This window comes from Sinohyriopsis cumingii, chromosome 17 (assembly GCF_028554795.1).
Source record: "Sinohyriopsis cumingii isolate HCF-2022 chromosome 17, ASM2855479v2, whole genome shotgun sequence".
Taxonomy (NCBI): domain Eukaryota; kingdom Metazoa; phylum Mollusca; class Bivalvia; order Unionida; family Unionidae; genus Sinohyriopsis; species Sinohyriopsis cumingii.
The window spans coordinates 115,504,664-115,524,075 of NC_142977.1; the positions used below are offsets into that span (position 1 = coordinate 115,504,664).

General features: G+C 34.5%; 1 protein-coding gene across 1 annotated transcript in view; it reads right to left on the minus strand.

Annotated features, from left to right (window-relative positions):
* LOC149779710 (von Willebrand factor D and EGF domain-containing protein-like) overlaps positions 1-19,412 on the minus strand; it is a 55,519-nt gene that overhangs the window by 1,698 nt on the left and 34,409 nt on the right. Inside the window, exons 17-20 of the mRNA XM_089940563.1 lie at positions 18,937-19,127; positions 14,576-14,842; positions 13,277-13,385; positions 167-308 (exon numbers count right to left, since the gene is read on the minus strand). Coding sequence (XP_089796689.1) covers positions 167-308; positions 13,277-13,385; positions 14,576-14,842; positions 18,937-19,127 — 709 coding nt within the window. The remainder of the gene's footprint in view (positions 1-166; positions 309-13,276; positions 13,386-14,575; positions 14,843-18,936; positions 19,128-19,412) is intronic.

Below are 19,412 nucleotides of genomic sequence, written 5' to 3' on the forward strand. Positions count from 1 at the left end.
AGACTGTCTACCATTATAGAAACAAGAATGAATTTTTCATAATTAACACTTGTAGATTTGCATTCGTTTGGTAAAAGACATATTTGTATTTATTTCTAAAGACCGTCTCATATGTGTTTTGTTTTCAGCAAAGTCATATCAGTTGTTTTCTTTTATTCAGACGTACCGACTTTTCTTGAGCATGCAGCACCTTGCGATAATTATTGTAGCGATGATAATCACTACTATCCCCGATGTAACTGCTACTGCTACTATGATAACTGAATTGTCAGCAGAGGATAATACAACAGTCTTGCTACTGGGACATTCTGAAATCAATAGTGATAATAATCATAATCATAATGTTACATATGGCGAAAAAGTTCAAAGAAAATTTAATATCAATATCTGGTCAATTTACATAACATGTGTACATTCTTTATATCCATATGTTTAATAACATAGGTTGATGATATCGCGATGATCATAGTAAGACGGACCTTGTAGGAGAAGACATCTGAACAGGAAAATATTTAGACATACATATATAAATGGGTGTGTTTCTTATTCTACATAAATCTTAAGAATCATCATTTGACACAGAAATAGAACGTGCGTGTTTATAATAAATGCAACATCTTTTAAGTATCAATAGGTTTACTTGTCCATGCCCAACGATATGTCCTAGGAATGTAAAAGAAGCACGAGAAAACTCACTTTTCAATAAATTAATAGTTAAATTTTCATCTTGAGTCTGTCCACAAATTTTGAATTGTCTCTAAGTAGCCTTCCATGTGTCGTTTCCAAGAAAAAGGCAAAGTATCTGATAAGAAAAGACTGAGAAGCTCCTTTGTCCCTTAATTTTTTAATAGGATTTATATGACAAAACAATGTATTGCTTTCAATAATGAACTGTCATCTTTACCTATTAGAAGGTGCCCCGAGTGCCCGAGTGGTCTAAAGCGCTGTCCGTTACTGATCACTGCCATCTCACCTCTATCTGCGTGGGTTCGAGTCTCGTATTCGGCCAGTGTGGGTATGTGAGAAAGCTAGCCAGTAGCTTCTCGTGGGTAGATGGTTCTTTCCGGGGTTTTCCCGGGTTCTTCCTCCACCATTAATACTGGCCGCCATGTATAGCCTATCGTGTGCTGAAACATGGCGTTAAACCCTACAACAACAACAACAACCTATTAGAAATTAAAGCATTTGCAATAGGTCTATCTTGATTCCGTTGCTTATTTTTCAATTGGTAGCAATACGAAATAGGTGCATACAGGAACATATAAGGACTTCTGATCTGTCTTATCAGAAAATTTATTTCTAAAAGATTTTATTGTCAGTTTGAAATTTGCAAGTGCTCGTATTTGGCTGAAATCGATTTGTTTACCAGAAGACTACTGAGTGGAAGACTAACTGATGAAATAAACGTTATGAGCTATGGAATATTTGTCAGCTGTATGAACAGCGTTTTCTAAACTTTCGACCTTCTGTTCATCAAGAAAAGTCTTAAGGTTATTGTGAACACGGGACTTGAACTCTTCAACATGGGTTTGACCAGTTTTCTTTTTATAGTTCTAAACGTTTTTCGTTAAGCCTCCTGTACCAAGTCATAACCATTCGAAATGCATTCCTTAGCCAGATCATAATCAGCACTTTGCTGTACTAACAGAGAGGTGTAAAATATCACGAGCTTTGCCAAACTGCACTTTGTAATAGCAGAGTGCTATGATATTTTGTCCATTTCAACATATGGAACATATCTAGCGACTTCCCTTTCTTTGAAAAGAGGTTCTAAGCAAACATTCTTGGTAACATATAAATCTGAAATTGTGTGTAAAGTGGAGGATTCCTTTTCACTTGCCAGCTCTAGTTCTTTTAATCTAAATTGGAATTCCGATTCTTCCTTTTTTCTGGCTCTTTATCACTCTCTTTCTTCTTTCTGCATTTGCACATGCATTTGTTGTTCTTCTTTCTTGTTCTGCATTTCACTCTCTCTACTCTTTCTGTCACTGCAATTTATTATCGTTCCTACCTATCTAATTGCAATAGATTGTCCTCTTTCTATTTCTATCCAATTTTACTTCCACCAAATATTAGACCAAATTATTGTATGGTTCTTTCTAAAGAAGACTTTGCCCGTGAAATATCAACTTTATGGTAAGCTGAAGTATATTCACTCTTTTTCAAGTAGTCTAACTGTTCCTAGGTTAGATTGGTAATAAAAAATCTCCTCTTTAGATGACCTTATAAAGGCTTGTTGGTTTTATGGAACATTTCTAAAATGAGATATATATACCTGGGATTTAGGGAATTCTTAAAGAAATTGAATTTCAATTTCAGGACTAAGTTTTCTAAAATATTTTAGCAAACGTCGTATCCCAAGGACGAGCGCTCAAGTTTCTGTTAGGAATCTTTGCTCTTAAACTAGGTAACAGAAAAGAGTGAAAAGCGGTTAGCTTTGTAAGATTCTACCAAAAATTATTTCTTTAGAATATAAAGTAAAAAGGAGATAAGAACATAATGTATTGCGAATTAAATCCCAAAATAATCATATAATGACAGAAAAAAAATCCTATAAATATAAGTTCTGAATAAACTTTAGCTTAAATGTAGATTAAGTCCAACGCCAAGCGTGTTGATGTGCTTGTGGCGGCCAGTATTTTGTTCTTGTACCAGCAGTCTTTTGTTAAAACACAGTAGTATAATTCCAAGTTTGAATACAGTATAAATCCCAGTGAATATCTCTATCCGAGAATGGTATTTGTTATGAACACTCTCTATTTACAAGGGAAAAGAAAATCACTTAATTAAGTAATTGGATTAAACATTTTCAATCCAGTTGTACTTCTGAACACAATAATGATACACTAATGATTCTGCATGATCTTAAGCCACGACTTTTTTCTGTAGCAAGAGTATATATTTTGCATTACCTCAGGTAACAACGAGCAAAAATATTATCTAATGAAAATAACCTTTTAAAAGGTTCATAATGTCTGCAAATAAAAATCTGAATTATAATTAGAAATCAATTACTAAAATTATAAGGTGGAACCTGGAATATGTCATTTACGCCAGGTAAAATAAAGGGAAATATCAATAACTTAGACCCAGACCCCAATAAACATGTTTACTTCTATTAATTATCCTAATATTAAAACCATACACATAGAGCATATTTTAGCTATGTATTAGTTGTTTAAAACCAAAATAAAAAATCAATAATTCAGATCAAATACAAAATAAGCTTAATTTTTGGACAAGAGTAAGTCCAACATTCAATGTTAAATTAAAATAGCATAAAATTAGATACACAAAAGATAACAAACAATGCAAATTAAATAACCATAACAATATAAAGTTTTCTCCACTTGTCACATATCTTGTTTCTGTGTCTGAAAGCAGTTTTGTTATTAGTATCATTGGACAAGGATTTACTTTGCCTTGCATTTTACTCAATGACTGCGTTGAGTGGTGGATAAAGACGGGGTGCTCACAGTGTGCTCAGAACGGTCATTTGTATACATCTCCATTACCTTCGTGAGACAGGTGCTTTAAATTATCTTAGAGAACTTAGATACATATACAACTGTTCCTAATCTAGATTCTCTCTCACACACACACAAACAGTCACACACGAGCACACACACATATACACGCACACACACACACACACACACATTGGAATAATGGGACAAGCACATTGTGTATGCTGAAACATAATTACCTGTACATGTAAACTTGTAGAACAAATAATACATGCTTTGTGTTGAATTGTTCATAAGGTTGTCTAGATCTCATAAGTTTAGGATAGACTTGATGCTAAGATTTATTGTACATTTTTCAACTACTGGTAAATTTGTTATAAAGCATTGAAATAACAATTACCAACAGATCTCTAGTCATGAAAGGCAAGGATATTTTAATGGTGACAAGGTGTACTGCCAGCAGGTTGCCATTTTTATGCCATTGCTATGTTATAAGTTATTATTTTGAGCTGCATTCACGGGAGCTTAACGGTATTCTTGCCACAATTAAGCATTTCAGTTCTAAGTCTTCACTTGCCTTATACAGAAAAAGAAGCAGCTTTAAGGTATAGTTGATAATATAAATGAAGATTTGTTACATTTTTTCAGTTACGGAATTACAAAAAATGTAGTAAAGGATGTACCCAAGCAACAAATGGCCAGTACATCAACATGCTTCATATCAACACCTGGACCAGTCCTTGTGCGATATACAGAGAAAACCAAGACATTTTGATTATCTCAAGTGTAGGCTATTGAACTAGGAAGGTATCAATTCCAACAAATGCTAAATGATAAAATTTATTTTAAGTTAATTTCCAGCATAATGTACTACCTAAACGAGTAGACACAACTGTTTTCCACACCCATTCCTTCCCTGATATCTGTCACTACTGGTTAACTGGTACTTAGAGGAACGGTGATTACTATATATCTTGAACTTCTGCTTCAATCCTATATTTTGGGGCTGCACAGGTCCCATGCAAAGTGAGTGACTTTCTTTCCTCCTTAGTGTTGTTATCCTCTCACACACGCTTCATCACAAATGCTTTCTTTAAGCAGTTTCATTTTTGTAACTATATCCCACGTGAAAACTCTGTTAACACTCCCCTCTCATCTTATCACTCATTTCATGATGAATGCACATACAAGAAAATTTTTATAAAAAAATACTGGGACAACATAGAGTTGTCGTGTATATATACCTCATATGAATTCTATCTATAGAAGACAATTTCCTTTATGTTTCAGGTGTAGAAATGATTGGAACAGATTGTATAAATTTTGATTACTATTGATAAGTATAATTAAATATCAATTTGAATAGCTTCTTAAACTCCATTAATTTATTGCAATGATCATAATTAAATGATTGTCATGGTGAATGACATGAATGACATGTTTCGTTTTCATCATTGCTCATATATGTCATGTTCTCGGTATGAAGTTCATTAAACATCGAAATTATTATATGTACTTTTATTACTTAGCTTACTGTGCAAACGTGTAGATTTGTTAACGCTGACAACTAAATATTTAACAACCTTTGCACAGAAAGTGTATTTAAAAGCCTGGGTGAGCTACCTTAGGAAATGCATTTATCTTTGATTTCCTCAGTATGATAGAGCCAATACAGTGTTTAAAGGGCTGTTAAAATATCAAGCAACCTACGAAACAGCAAATGAAGAAACATACTTGTTCCTGAACAAATTTACTTGAACAAATCAATGGCCAAAATACTCTTAAGCTCGTACGCATGGATTGGCCATTTTACTTCAGTGGCAAGTTATCTTTATCTAAATCTAAAACTTAAATGTAGACAGAATTAATCTTGATCATGATCATGTTAAATAATTTGGATGCTAATGTAGAGATAAAGAGATAAGTAATTAGACAGTGGAACCTAACTTTAAAATGTATTCTCCAAGTATGTTATATCATACATACTGCACAAAATGTCTGGTGCGTCTTCAGTTAATTATTGGGATCCACATTTCCAAATTACATTATATGTATTACGTTACATGTTTCATACAGCTGAAGAAGTTAATTGCTGGAACCCACGTGTTTATCATCATGACACATGAACCATTCGTGGTTTTTATGCAAGACTGAAAAATACTATAAACAGTTTTTGGTGAGATTTCTGCCCTTGTATTTTAAACAGATAAATGAACACGTGTACTACTGTATAACGAAATAATATTTGCTATGAAATCCATAATTCTTATCTTATGATTTCTGTTAATTTGTATTTTATCAATGTTCGTATGTCACCGAATCTTGTAAATATGAAGTCTATGAGAAGTAAGTTACTTTCAATAACAGAGTAATGTTGAATATTGAAGGAACATTGATCCTTTGCAAAAATACAATCCTGCTCCGTTAAACATTAGCCTAATCTACCATGTCGCTTTTGCCATGATGATATAAAACTATCTATCGTACAGTGTATTGAAAGGTCATTTCAAAGTCATACAGACAAAAAAAAGCCAGAATTAGGCGGTTTATATACTAATTGTGGCAATCTGTCAGAGTATCTGGAGCAGTGTCATACATCACTAACACACATGAGTGGATCCTCTGACATAACCAAGTCATTAACATATGCCTGCATGAAGCCTTATCAGAGAATACACATCAGACAAAGCCTTGGCTTGATACAAAGAATGACACCAAAGTGCTAAAATCCTTGGCACATGATCGTTTGGACAAAAGTTGTATAAACAAAGCAGAGTACAGCTTAAATTTCAGGATTGCCATTTCAGTATTTTAAACATTGTTTGGTATTTAAACAACACAATTTTAACACTGATTTAAATATTTTTGTTCTCAACTCAACAAATATGTACTGTATAATTTTACCTTTTCAGACTCTAAATAAGTTAGCAGTCTGTAGATCTGGATACGTTATATCAGCTACAATGTTTCTTATTCTGAAGATGTTGATGAGTTTAGGTATAATAAATAATACAATTACGCGATACTTTGTATTAATAAACACCACAGAAAATATGACTGGATATATGCAAAATTTACCATCAGTAATGATTGTTTAACAGTTATATTTTTCTGTAAACAGATTATCTGTGGCACATGTTAAAATATACATCTTCTCGATGATCGTTGAAGTACTGCTGATCTTGGATTTTTCCATCACCACATCCTAGTGTACTAGGTCATGAGATTGTCATAAACGCCTCTTCTCTACATCATTAGCTAACTTCTTTGGATCACATTATACAAAGTGGTAGAGATGTAATTTGAAACAAACAAGGACGGATAGTGTCACTTATTTTTTCAGTACAGCAACATAAATACTTTCATATGGTGTTTGTACATCATGATCCCAATTGGACATCAAGGGGTTGGAATTATATTAATATGTATATAAGTAATGAAACTTTGTATTAGGTATGTCATTTTGCAAGTCTATCTATTAGATCCAATCATAGTTGCATAGGACTTTCAAAACTATAGGGATTGAAGCACATTATTAAGGATATTTGGAATTCATGGCCATGTCCAGGAGTTGTAGGGACAATGCTGTCATGATAATGATTATTTGTTTACAAAAAGTCTAAAGAGATGATCAAAAATGGATCTTGTGTCAAGTAGTGCTCATCAGACAGAACTAAATCCGTACGATCTAAAACGGCCACAACATCATCTCCTCTGGAAAACTGTTCATTGGCTTCTAAGACTGGATGAAAAGTCAATATGGATTAGCAGCGGGATATTTGTCACACAGGCTAAGAAAGAAAATAAAATTCTCTTTAAAACAGGTATCATCGATTTTACAATAAGATAAGTGGCAGATGGTCCGTATTTCCTTGCAGAACAAGAAAACACACCTAAACAAGGGAGTTTATGCAAAACTCGTTTGTCTCTCGACGTTGTGGATAACTAGGAAACAAAGGAGAGACTATATGATGATTGTTTCCGGAGAACTAGTATAAACTAAACACATCATTCACTGCCACAAACTTACATTTCGTTAATGAAGGTATCTAGGTTTTGCCATTATCAACGTACACAATGAAACTGTCTGCTATAGGAAGGTGTCTGTTAAGAGAGGTTACGCTTTACATAATATTCTGTAAATGTAATAATTTAAAACCAAAGTATAGCCTAATACTGTAGTTAGTGAAAACTTCATGTATTGATTATTTCTGACCTTACAGTCCACATTGGCTATAGGGCATAAATAGCCTAGTGTGTTAAAAATCGGAATGAATGCATTATAATATGATGCATTAAAGTGGTAATGACGAAATAAAGAATGAAGTCACTTGTATTCGTCTATATAGGAATATTTAAAGACAAGAAAGTATCAAAGTTCATGCGAGCCTAGAGATAATGAAGCCAGTTTACTGTTCAAAAGCATCAGGATATTTGTCACGAAAGGAGATGATAGGTTTTCGTCCGGAACGCAGCCTACCATATTGCCATAGTACGAACTACTTCTAGTTAGCATATCTATTGACGTTCATCCGATCATCCTCATCATCAAGAAATAGAATATTCCATTTATGCACACTGGCAAAGACAGGACCAGCCTCATACAGGATTAGAACTTGAAAATCCTGAAAATTGATTTAAATGTAATAAGCTATTTCTAAAATGTAAAACAATATAATTGAGAAGTAATAGGAATATCCACTTGTTCCAATTTTAGTTGTCTGACGTCACCAGAATCCACCTTAAAATAAACATGGATCAATATGGGGTTCAAATTGCACAAAGGGTTTATTTTGATATCAGCAATAACATTTCCGTCAGAGTTGGAATCGATATTAAGTATATTTTATGTTACGATATTCAGCTCCAGGTATTGGTATGTCTGCCCATAATGTGCATTCATTTGTGTTATTATAGATTATAAGGGTAATTTAATAACCAACATATTATATAGGTAATTTGGTCCATTCTGGGTTTCACTTTGACATGAGGTCCATTTGATTTAACATGTTTTTGTGACATTTTGCCTTTGAAGGTGTAAACTTTAATTATGTTGATGAATTTTGTGGAATTTTGTGAAATTTGAGTTTAGGTCATGGGTTTTCCATGGACAATTTGGCTCACCGCATTTAAGACTGGTTAGCTGTAAAAGGGCCCGACCTTGTTAACAAATGGAATGTTCTGGAAATTAATATTTGACCATCATTCTTGTACTGAAATTATATTTTATTTCTTCTATATAAAGTGCCAAATAACAGAACTGATATTGTCGCCTTAAACATCTGTTTTGCTCAATTATTGTTTGAGGAGATATATTCAATGATTCATTGGAATTAGAAGTTACTCATATAATTTAGGACTAATCAACTATTTTGGAATCTTTCTGAATTCATTTAAAGCCATTTTTGATTGTATTATTGTGATACATCAAGACTTCTAGCCTATCAACATTATTCATTCATGTATATTGGCACATCAGTACAGTTTTGTTGTGATAAATTTTGTGAACAGAATCTCTGAATGCTTCGGAACTCATGTGCTCAAGGAATACACAAAGGTTCCTTTAGACAGTTAAAGAAGTTTCAACCTTTTCATTGCATCAGTTACAATTCTCTTTGCAGAAATCATTTACGGTAATGACCTGTTCAAAGGCGGAAACACTGAATGCCCAGCAGCCTGGATAATTAAAGTTATTCCCAAATTATCAAATGCATTCATAGGTAACTCTGAATTCTGCTCAAGTTAGACATTTTAGGATTCTTTAAATCATGCTGTTTACCATGATAGTACATATAAAGTAATGTCTTAATATATTTGTAGGTTTATAAATACGCCTTAAGACATGCATCAAGCTCAAAACAGAAACATAAACGTGTAGTCATTAATTTGCAAGAACTAAATAGCTTTATGAATTTGTACAGGTGATATATTTTTCCTCGTTATTGTAACAGAACCAGGCTATTTAGTCAGGTCTAATCGCTAGACTCCAAATTAAGATGGCATGGCTTTTTTAAAAATAGTTTTGCATTATTTATACAAATTATTAATTTTTATTTAAATTTTGTAACGGGTAAATGGATCGGAATAATGTTAAATATTTGGTCACTTGTAGGGATCACTTTTACCTATATATGAACTCATGCTAGTTAATTTATATTCACATGATTTTAAAATTGGACCACAAGGATTTATTTACATCATTGCATGTATTTTGTAAAATTGTTGTTTGAACTGCTGAATCAATAGCCCGACGTCAACAAATGCCTCCATTCCTATCTCATAAGGAAACCATTTTTGTAACTTATAAAAGAAGTAGCCTGTGAGTATGAAGATAAAATAGATTACATGTATTATATTTGGTGCAATGAAAGGCAACCATATACAAGAAGTGGTCTCTATATCTTCTATGTACCAGTACTAAGTACTAAGTCTTCCTTTATCAAATGATGTGGGGTTTAATTTGAGGTGAGAGGCTACCAAAAGTAACACAGTTCGATTATACACTTTTTGGTAAAACAAATCGTCTTTCAGTGGAAGTATAAATTCAATAACTGGTGCAAAACACAACTTACATAAACATATTTGAATGGGTGTCAAATATGAAACCCCTTGCACTTTGTATCAAAACTTGATATGCATGACACAAATACACAATTACCCTCTTTATTGTCTGCCTCGTTACTGAGATTGGTGAGCTTAGTTGTCTTCAGGCTTCACTTCTTGTGTACTTGTTCAAGGTCACTCTGGACTTGAGCTAAACAGCAAGCTGATTCTTCAGTCGGGGACATCTACGCTGAGTTTATTAGAGGGTGTGTATCTTCACCATTACACATTAATATGGGCCGGTTATCTAGGTAATGAATTTTGATATGTAAACGTTTGGAACCGATGTATTCATGATTCAAACTTTTATGAATATAGTGCTACTGAACAGTCACAAATTAACACACCGAGGTTCTGATCTTTTGCACGTTATTTTGGACCTGGATCTTCTACTCTATTTGCAGATTTTAATACATATTTCAACGCCGTTCCTACTCCCAGGTAAAGTGTACACGAATTCCCTGTGTCTTTAAGGTATCACATGGAGAAGGAGATCAAAGACACACACACACACAATCATATATATATATATATAGTTAGTTAGTTAGTTAGTAAAGCCACTTTTATCTCTTCCATTTGATGCTATGATATGTAGTTGTTAGATATTACGTACTTTTGATCTCTTATTTTGTTTTGCTTTACAACAGGTAAAGAACATTCACTTCTGTAACTTTACAACACTCTCTTATGTAACTGAAATCTCACATGCATCCATAAAAGGCATTAAGTATCAATGGTCTTTTGACAATACTTTACAAAGTATATTGATTTAAATCATTATCTTATCACCAAAGCTATTTAAATATGATTATAAAAGTCAGTTATAATTGCATTAAAATGTTTCTTCTCAAACTAAGAAGCAAAATGGTGAAGGGATCAGAAACAGAACTAGATTCGTACTCACCGTTGTTGACCTGTTGCTCGGTTTGGTAGTGGTAGTGGTTGTGTTATACGTCATCAATTTTGGTGAACACAATCGAGTAGATACTTATACAAAAATGTAGATCACCGAAATAGTGCCATCAATTTTTTCGGGTATCTGCCATTCACTGACGAGCGCGAGTTCAAGATGGCAATGGTAAATTTGTTACGCTACGTACGAAAATAACGGAGCACATTTTATTTCCTAACGAGGAACTCTACGTGCTTGGTATTATTCAAAATGTGCCAGTTACATAATATTTTCTCAGTTAATATGAATATATGTCATAATATGGTTGTAAGAAAATTCATTCTAAGCTGCACTACTTTACCTTTAAAATCAATATAAAAGCAACGAATTTATAAATGCACTTTTTTGCTCTTGAAAAATCTTTGTAGAAATTTCTCTGATTTGTTTTCTTTCCACTTTTGTGAAGATATTTCTTAGCTTGCGACTCGTACATATTCAAACTTTATCTCAAACTCATTCTTGAGACGAACATTGTTTCTTTCTTCGGAAACGTTGATTTAAGAAATATAGCTTGTACCAGCAAATCGAGAGCAAGTCTACCTTCTTTAAAAGGAACCCCAACATTTTACAGAGCAACAAAGGACGTTTGTATTAATAGCCTTCTCACTAAAAGGAAGAACGAAAAGAAAGAAACAAATGGAATTCACAAAGTTAAGAAAAATTGAGCGAGAAATATTCCTCACACAAAGTCCGATCAGAAAGAAATCTCCATGTGCTTACATACAGTATCATAAAGACTATATCATATTGAAGTTCCTCATAAAGTAGATAATATGCTGTGGCCTTTAACTGAAACTCTTTCAACCCGTTCTGAACTATTGATTCACTACTCAGAAGATACATTCAGAGGAAGGCCAGTGTTTTTAGCTTCTAAAATACCAGAAGAAACAAAAGCGATTGATTCTTCACGCATCCAGTCTAACGGCAGGTATTACAATGATAAAACTTCTGGCAGCCCTGGAAGTATACTTCGTAAAGAAGAAGCATTTGCCCTAAATAAATGGAAAAGACAGAGTAAACATTTTACACTCCAAAAAAGCAAAACTGTTACTGTTGTACTGGTCCATGGAAATAGGAGGGAAAAAGTTATGATAGTGGAAACGCCACATATAATCAGAAAGATCAAGCACAAAACGGATGAATGACATATTACAGGCATGCATTTTGAAATCCCATTAGAAGCCATTGTGACAAGATTCAATCAGAAATTAAACACCCAAAAAGACACAATACCGCAAAATAGCAACGCACGGAAGATACCAAGGAAAATATGGAGTCATGGAAGCTGAAAAAGAACAACGTAAAGCTAGTATAACATATGTATCTTGTTACTGAGAGTGCAAAAACTCTGGTACCACATGACCCACGTCAAAATTAACCAGATACAAGAAGAGAAGGACAAAGAGAAGAAAGGAGAGGAATAGAAAGAGAAAGAAAAAATAACAGAAAAATAAACACATGTGCAAATGCAGAGGAGCAATCTTTTTGTCTTCCCCAAAAAAAAAAAAAAAAAAAAAACAGAATGAATAAAGTGATATTTAAAGAAACCCAAAAAGGAAGAAACAGAACTCCTGTTGACGCCCTTGTCAGAAAAGAATTATGGTAAAAGAAAGTTTCGATCAGAGAGAAAATCGAGGCACAGGGTAACACACACAACCAAAAAGATCCAAAGCCTTCAAAAAAGAAGCAAATTAAACCAGAAGAAACAGTCAAGGAAACAATTAAAGAGAAAAGATAGGAGAAAAAGATAAATAGTGAAAACACAGTCCACACATAAAGTAGATACTACAAACAGAAGTATTAAGAAATACTAGAACAGGTATCACACGCACACAAACACACAGTATGTATGTATGTATGTATGTACGTATGTGTGTTTGTGTATGTCTGTCTGTCTGTCTGTCTGTATGTATGTATGTATATATCTATCTATATATATATATATATATCGATCTATATATCTACCTATCGTCACCTAACTTTGCAAACTGTCTCTGAGCAGCAAATAATACCTGAAAGGAGAGGAACTGAAACTCTGATTAAGTCCCTCAAAAGCTTGTTTAAGGAGAACGATTCAGAGGAACCGCAATCATGAATGCATTGCTCAATCAAAAAAATAAGTGTCCGAAATTAACATAACATATTTAGACAATGATCTATATCACATAGAAAATTGCATCTAATAAACAACTGTTTTTTGAAAATGAAAAACAAGTTTTTGAATGATACGAATCACACAAATTTAAAAATATACCTCTTGTCCAGAAATAGGGATTGACTAAAGGCTGACACATTTCACAGCTATCCGACGGGTTCCTTTGGTTTTCAGAGTAGCATTCGTTGTTGATAAAACACTTTCCGTCCTTAAAAGAAATTTCACACCAGTTCAATATTTAATCCAGAAATAAAAATTAGTTTAATCAATAAAGAAATAAAATCACAATTTTACCTGACAGTTAGTGTTTTAAATTAAAAAACATACCAACATAGCAGACACACAGCAGAAAAATGAGAAAAACATTATCATTACGTGTCATATTTAATCTTATTTTCTCTTCTTCTTTTTGTAACTATTATAAACATGAGATATTTCTAAACTTAAGCAATTATCGAAACTTTTGCGAAAATCAGGGGAACATTACAAAGAATTATGTGCAAGTAACATAGCGAAAAGTGCTACAAAATTCAGAATATAGATCTTTGAATGCCCACACCTTTGTCAATTATGATTGAGTACTAAAGTTACACTAAATTAGGAAATCTGTTGCTCAGCTGAACGCCTGGATTACAGATAACCAGCACGTGAATAAAAATTGAAGATATATCAGTTTCTCAGGTAGGCACGTATGCATTCATTAAGCAAATACCTTGAACATATGCTAAATCTATCATACATTTAATCACCAGATAACATTTTACATCTGATAATACTCTGGGGAAATGAAGATTGTAATCTCAATCAAAAGTCTTACTGCATTATTTTTTAATGTGAAATTTCCGTAGGAAATATACTCAGACAATGAATTATAATATTAGAACCCAGCCGATCCTGAAAAAGTTTAGTTTGTCAATGAAAAACCAATAATAATCATTATACATCGCACATGCGGTCTAATCGTGCTTATTATAGATATATACAGTAGTTATGAATTCCCTGACGCAATGTCCTTTTCTGTTTATTCTTAGCCACAAATTTTTTCATTCTTTATTAAATCTTTAAAACTCCACGAGTTTCTTTTGCATTGTAACAGCAACATCTAAGTAACACATTACTATTTCCTTTTTATGTTTAAGGTTTAAAGCTGAATCTGTTACACGCCTGCAAAGAAAAGTGTCAACATGTCAGAAAATACACCCACCCTTGTTCTTTAACAATGTGTTCTTTAAATATATACTAAGATATGTAGTTGTACGAAGCAGTAAATAATGAAGTAAGTACAGTCATATAATTACATACAATAAAATGTAGCCCTCAATAATCACGAGAAAGTGACAGAAATACATATAGAAAAAGTTGGTCCGTAGGAAGTGTTTTGTGATGGGAGTTACTCACCAAGATATAAAAATTGTATTTAGTTGCATTTTTGGAAACGCCTTGACAGTTGGGATCATATATATAGAAATATTGCATTGATCCATAGTTGGTTCCATCATTTGTTAACGACACTCGTGTTCCCCGTACAAATATGGCATTATCAACATCCGTTGATCGACGCTTTCGAAGAGGACATGGAACAATCATCTCAGCTTGAAACGGATTATAAACAGTAATGTTTGTTTCAATTGTTTCCACAACTTGAAATGTGTCGTTTACATCAATCTGTAAAATATATTACTGTACAAATGTACATGAGATATTTAAGAGATGTATAATAGCATTTCCCACAACAACATTACATTTGGATCTCTCCTTGGCCACGAATAAATAGCATTAGCAAAGGTTTGTATCATCATTATGGGACTCTTTATAAAAGTTAATTTTGTGAACACAATAACTATTGTCAAATACAAATGATAAATAAGAAATATTAACGTTAATTTGATAAATAGTGACAAAATATTTACATTTATATTAAGGTTGCTGTTATCATCCACAAAGACCGTTCTTTTAACTACAATATGCCTAAAGCACGTCGTTCAATGCGGGTATTGAGTCCTTGAAACTATGGCAAACAAGATGGCCGCTATCGCTTAACCGGCTTGAAGCAGGTGTTCTGTTTTTTTGTGCCGTTTTGCATGATAAATGTCTGTCTTCGTCTACGTTATTGTGCTAATCATGCATTGGCTGTTCAGTTTCTATGTGTTTCTTCATCTCCTTGTTTTGGAAACGAGTAAAATTAGACTTTTTCTCAGCTGTCTTGCTCCACTGCTACAACTTCCTTTATTGTTGAACAAAGCGCCATCACGTGATACTCGCCAGTCAACCCGTTTATGCTATGATGGACCCTTATTAATTGCTTTAAATGACCACTCCTTGGCTCTCCACACTACATTGTGCTCTAGACTAAACGAACTCGAACTACATTCATCATTACTTAAATGTAAACAGAAGCGAAAAAAGAAACTTCCAGTTATCTCCCTTATGCCCGTTCCGGCTCAGCAATTTAAAAATTCATCGTTAATTTAGATACCCTAATTCAAATAATCCCTATTAAATCGTCAACCTTTGTGTCAGCTTTACAAGATATACCTCTGTATTGCATTATTCAATGCCCAATCAGTCAGACAACCGGAAAAGCACACAGAAATAGTTAATGTTATCAACAATCAGAATATCGACTTCTTTTACCTGACAGAAACATGGCTAAAACATCAGGCGATGAACCCAAGTGCGCGGATCTAACACCCATCGTTTACTCCATCAAGTGGTTCCCCCGCCATTCTCGCGGAGGTGGAATTGCTGTCATCACAAAGAACCCCATGATCAAACGTCTTAACCACACCACAATTTTCAATTTATACCACACATCGTTTGAACTAGTTCAAACCACATTTACACTGGAACAAAGGTCAGTCCATTTGTTCCGTCTATACCGCCCTTCTCCTAGTGGAATACACAAGCTGACCGAATCTCTCATTTCGGAGCAGTTCAGAATCTCCTGGAGTATGGAAATTCAATAGGTGGCAACCTGATTATTCTTGGAGATTTCAACTTTCACTTTGTCTGTCCCGGAAACCCAAACACATCAAAACGTCTAGAGTCGATTAATGATTTAAGCCTCAAACAGTCGGTTAACCAACCCACCCATAAACATGGTCACATTTTAGACTGGATTCATCATAGACCTGATGATAATATTCTATGTTCGTCCCTGGTATCCAATATATGCCATCTTGACGTATCAGTCCCTAACCCTCCACCCATATTTGCTACTAAGAGAAACCCCTGTATAATAAATAGAACCAAGCTAATGCATGACATCCAAGCAAACCTAACAACTTGCCTACCTCCTACAGCAGAACAACTCGATAACTGCCTGAGTTTATTGCTCGACAAACATGCCTCAGCCACCAAGTGCAGAGTATCAATTCAAAAGTGTTCTCCATGGTAAATCAGTGTTAGGGACCTGCTTCGCACTGCTAAAAGAGACCGCCGTAAAGCTGAGAGGCTTTGGCTTTCCACCAGACTCACTATTCATAAGCAAATTTATGAAGCCGCTAAGATGAACGTCACAGACATAGTCCATGCAGCAAAATCAGCCCACTGCAGTACTAAGATCATGGAAAGTTCGAGCTGCAAAGAGCTCTTCGAGATTACTAACAAGCGAATGTCAAAGAACAAATGTACACAACTTCCAACTATCTTGCAAATTTCTTCCGTGACAAAGTACAAACCATTAGAGATAAGCTTCACAACATAGTTTCAATTGACTCATCACCATAGAGTTGGGATAAAGAATTTCAGCGGCAACCATTAGCATCATTTGAACCTGTCTCTATGGATTTAGTACGTACATTCGTGATGAAGAGTGTACCAAAGTCATGTGAACTTAATCCAATTCCAACATCACTGCTGCTTGAGTGCTTAGATCCAGTATTGCCTTCATTAACTGATGTTATTAATACCTCTCTCTCATCAGGGGAATTCCCATCATGGTTCAAAACTGCCATTGTAAACCCTCTGCTGAAGACACCAACACTCGACCATAACGATTTAAAGAACTACCGCCCAGTTTCTAATCACCCATTCATAAAGAAAAACTTAGAAAAGGTTGTTGTATCCCAGTTTGTATCTCATCTGAATTCAAACAGTCTTTTTAGCAATGTACAATCTGCATATCGCCCTTGCCACAGTATTGAAACTACTCTTCTAAAAGTAGTTAATCACAGTCTCTCTGCTTTGGATAGAGGAAATATTACAGTTCTCACCTTCCTTGATTTGTCTGCAGCATTAGACACAATAGACCATGATATATTACTTCACCGTCTCCAGCAAGTATTTGGCATTCATGATACAGCCTTACTTTGGTTCAAGTCCTACTTGGTCAACAGGACACAAATTGTGTCTGCAAATGAAATACACTGCAGCCCAATTAATCTATGTTGTGGTGTTCCTGTTCTCTTCATTCTATACACTCAGACGCTCTCACGTGTCATAGATCATCACTCAGTGTCTCTCCAATTGTACGCTGACGACACCCAAATGTGCAAATCTAGCCACCCAACTGAAGGAGATGCTACCATCCATGGTGTAGAGAGGTGCATTACTGATGTGAAATCATGGATGACATGTAACAAGCTGCAGATCAATGATGATAAAACTGAGGCCATTCTGATCACAACACAAAGAATTTCTTAACCACATCCTATAGACAATAAATATCAGCAACACCAACATTAAATTCACACGGTCGGTACGGAACCTAGGTTTCACTCTGGACAGTACTTTCACGTTGCACCAACATGTTATGAACATATGCAAGGTTGCATATCTTGAGCTGAGACGTATAAGTTCCATTCGCAAATATCTTTCAGCTGATGTCAATAAAACGCTTGTATGTTCATTAGTACTTTCAAGACTGGACTATTGTAACTCAATTCTGTCAGGTTCATCTTAATATCTACTTCAGAAACTTCAAAAAGTTCAAAACACAACTTCTGGGATCATACTTAGAGTACCACGATCAGAGCACACACACCCGCTGCTCTGTACCATACACTGGCTATCCATTCGATCCAGAATCAAACACAAAATTTGTTCTCTGTGTTACGTTTCACTGACGGACTCCAGTCCAACATAGCTATCCGACCTCACCCATGCGTACACACCAGCAAGATGCTTACGCTCCTCTTCTGACAGTCGTATACTCATTATTCTTACTACGAAAGTCATATGGACAACGTTCTTTTGCATACCAGGGCCCAGCAACGTGGAATGAATTACCCACTGAACTTACATACAAAGACACAGAGATAACATTCAAGAGTGCTATTAGAACTCACTTATTTCGACTGCAACAACAAACTTAAAGACCTAATAATGTTCCCTACCTTAAATATTTTCAGCATGTTGTTTATGTATTTTAATTTCATGGTATTTGTTTTTTTGTAATAATATCATTATATGTTTCTTATGTTATAGATGTTGTTTAATGTTGTAAGGCTCTTAGAGCTTCTAAAGATTAGTCGCTATGCAAAGTCCTTATCATTATTTTTATTATTATTATGTGTTTTAATCTAATACTTAGAATGAAGAAACCCCATTTGTATGTGCAAGAGTATAACAGAGCAAGCAGTTAAAATGATTTTATCATGGAGATATTTGATGACAAAATCTTGTTGTTTCATCTTTCAACTAGTTTCAATTACCATTCTCATGTCTATATTATAACATATTACTGTTAAGCAGTAATATTTGCTGCAAATGCATATATGTACAATTCAAACGAAATATCCTTTTTATTTGAAACTAACCTGAAACCCTTCCACCTTTTGTCTAGTTCTGCCCTGTACAAAACGAGATCCGTATATTGGTAATTCTCCGCAGCACAAATCCATATCCTTTTTACACAGTCCACCAGCATAGGTATCATCTACTGCAGGATAGTCGTGCAGAGACACTGAACAATCTTTCTCAATGTAGGAGTCATGGCAAATGCATGTTCCTGAAGTTAAGAATGTAAAGTTCAAACAGGCAATGCTCTAGCCATATAAAGAGATCGCTATCGCATTTCCAAATTATTTAAATTCGCAGGTATGCTAGGAGTGAAATTCTGAAATGTCTATGCTAGTAGTGAAATGGGCCACCATAGCGAAAATGGAAATCACAATCAAAAGGTTGTGGGCCACTATAGCGGCAAAATTAATAGCGACCGTGGAAATCTCAGTCAACCCCCTCCCTTGGGTCACTAATAGCGACAAGGGGAATTTAAAAATGGTGAATATTGGGG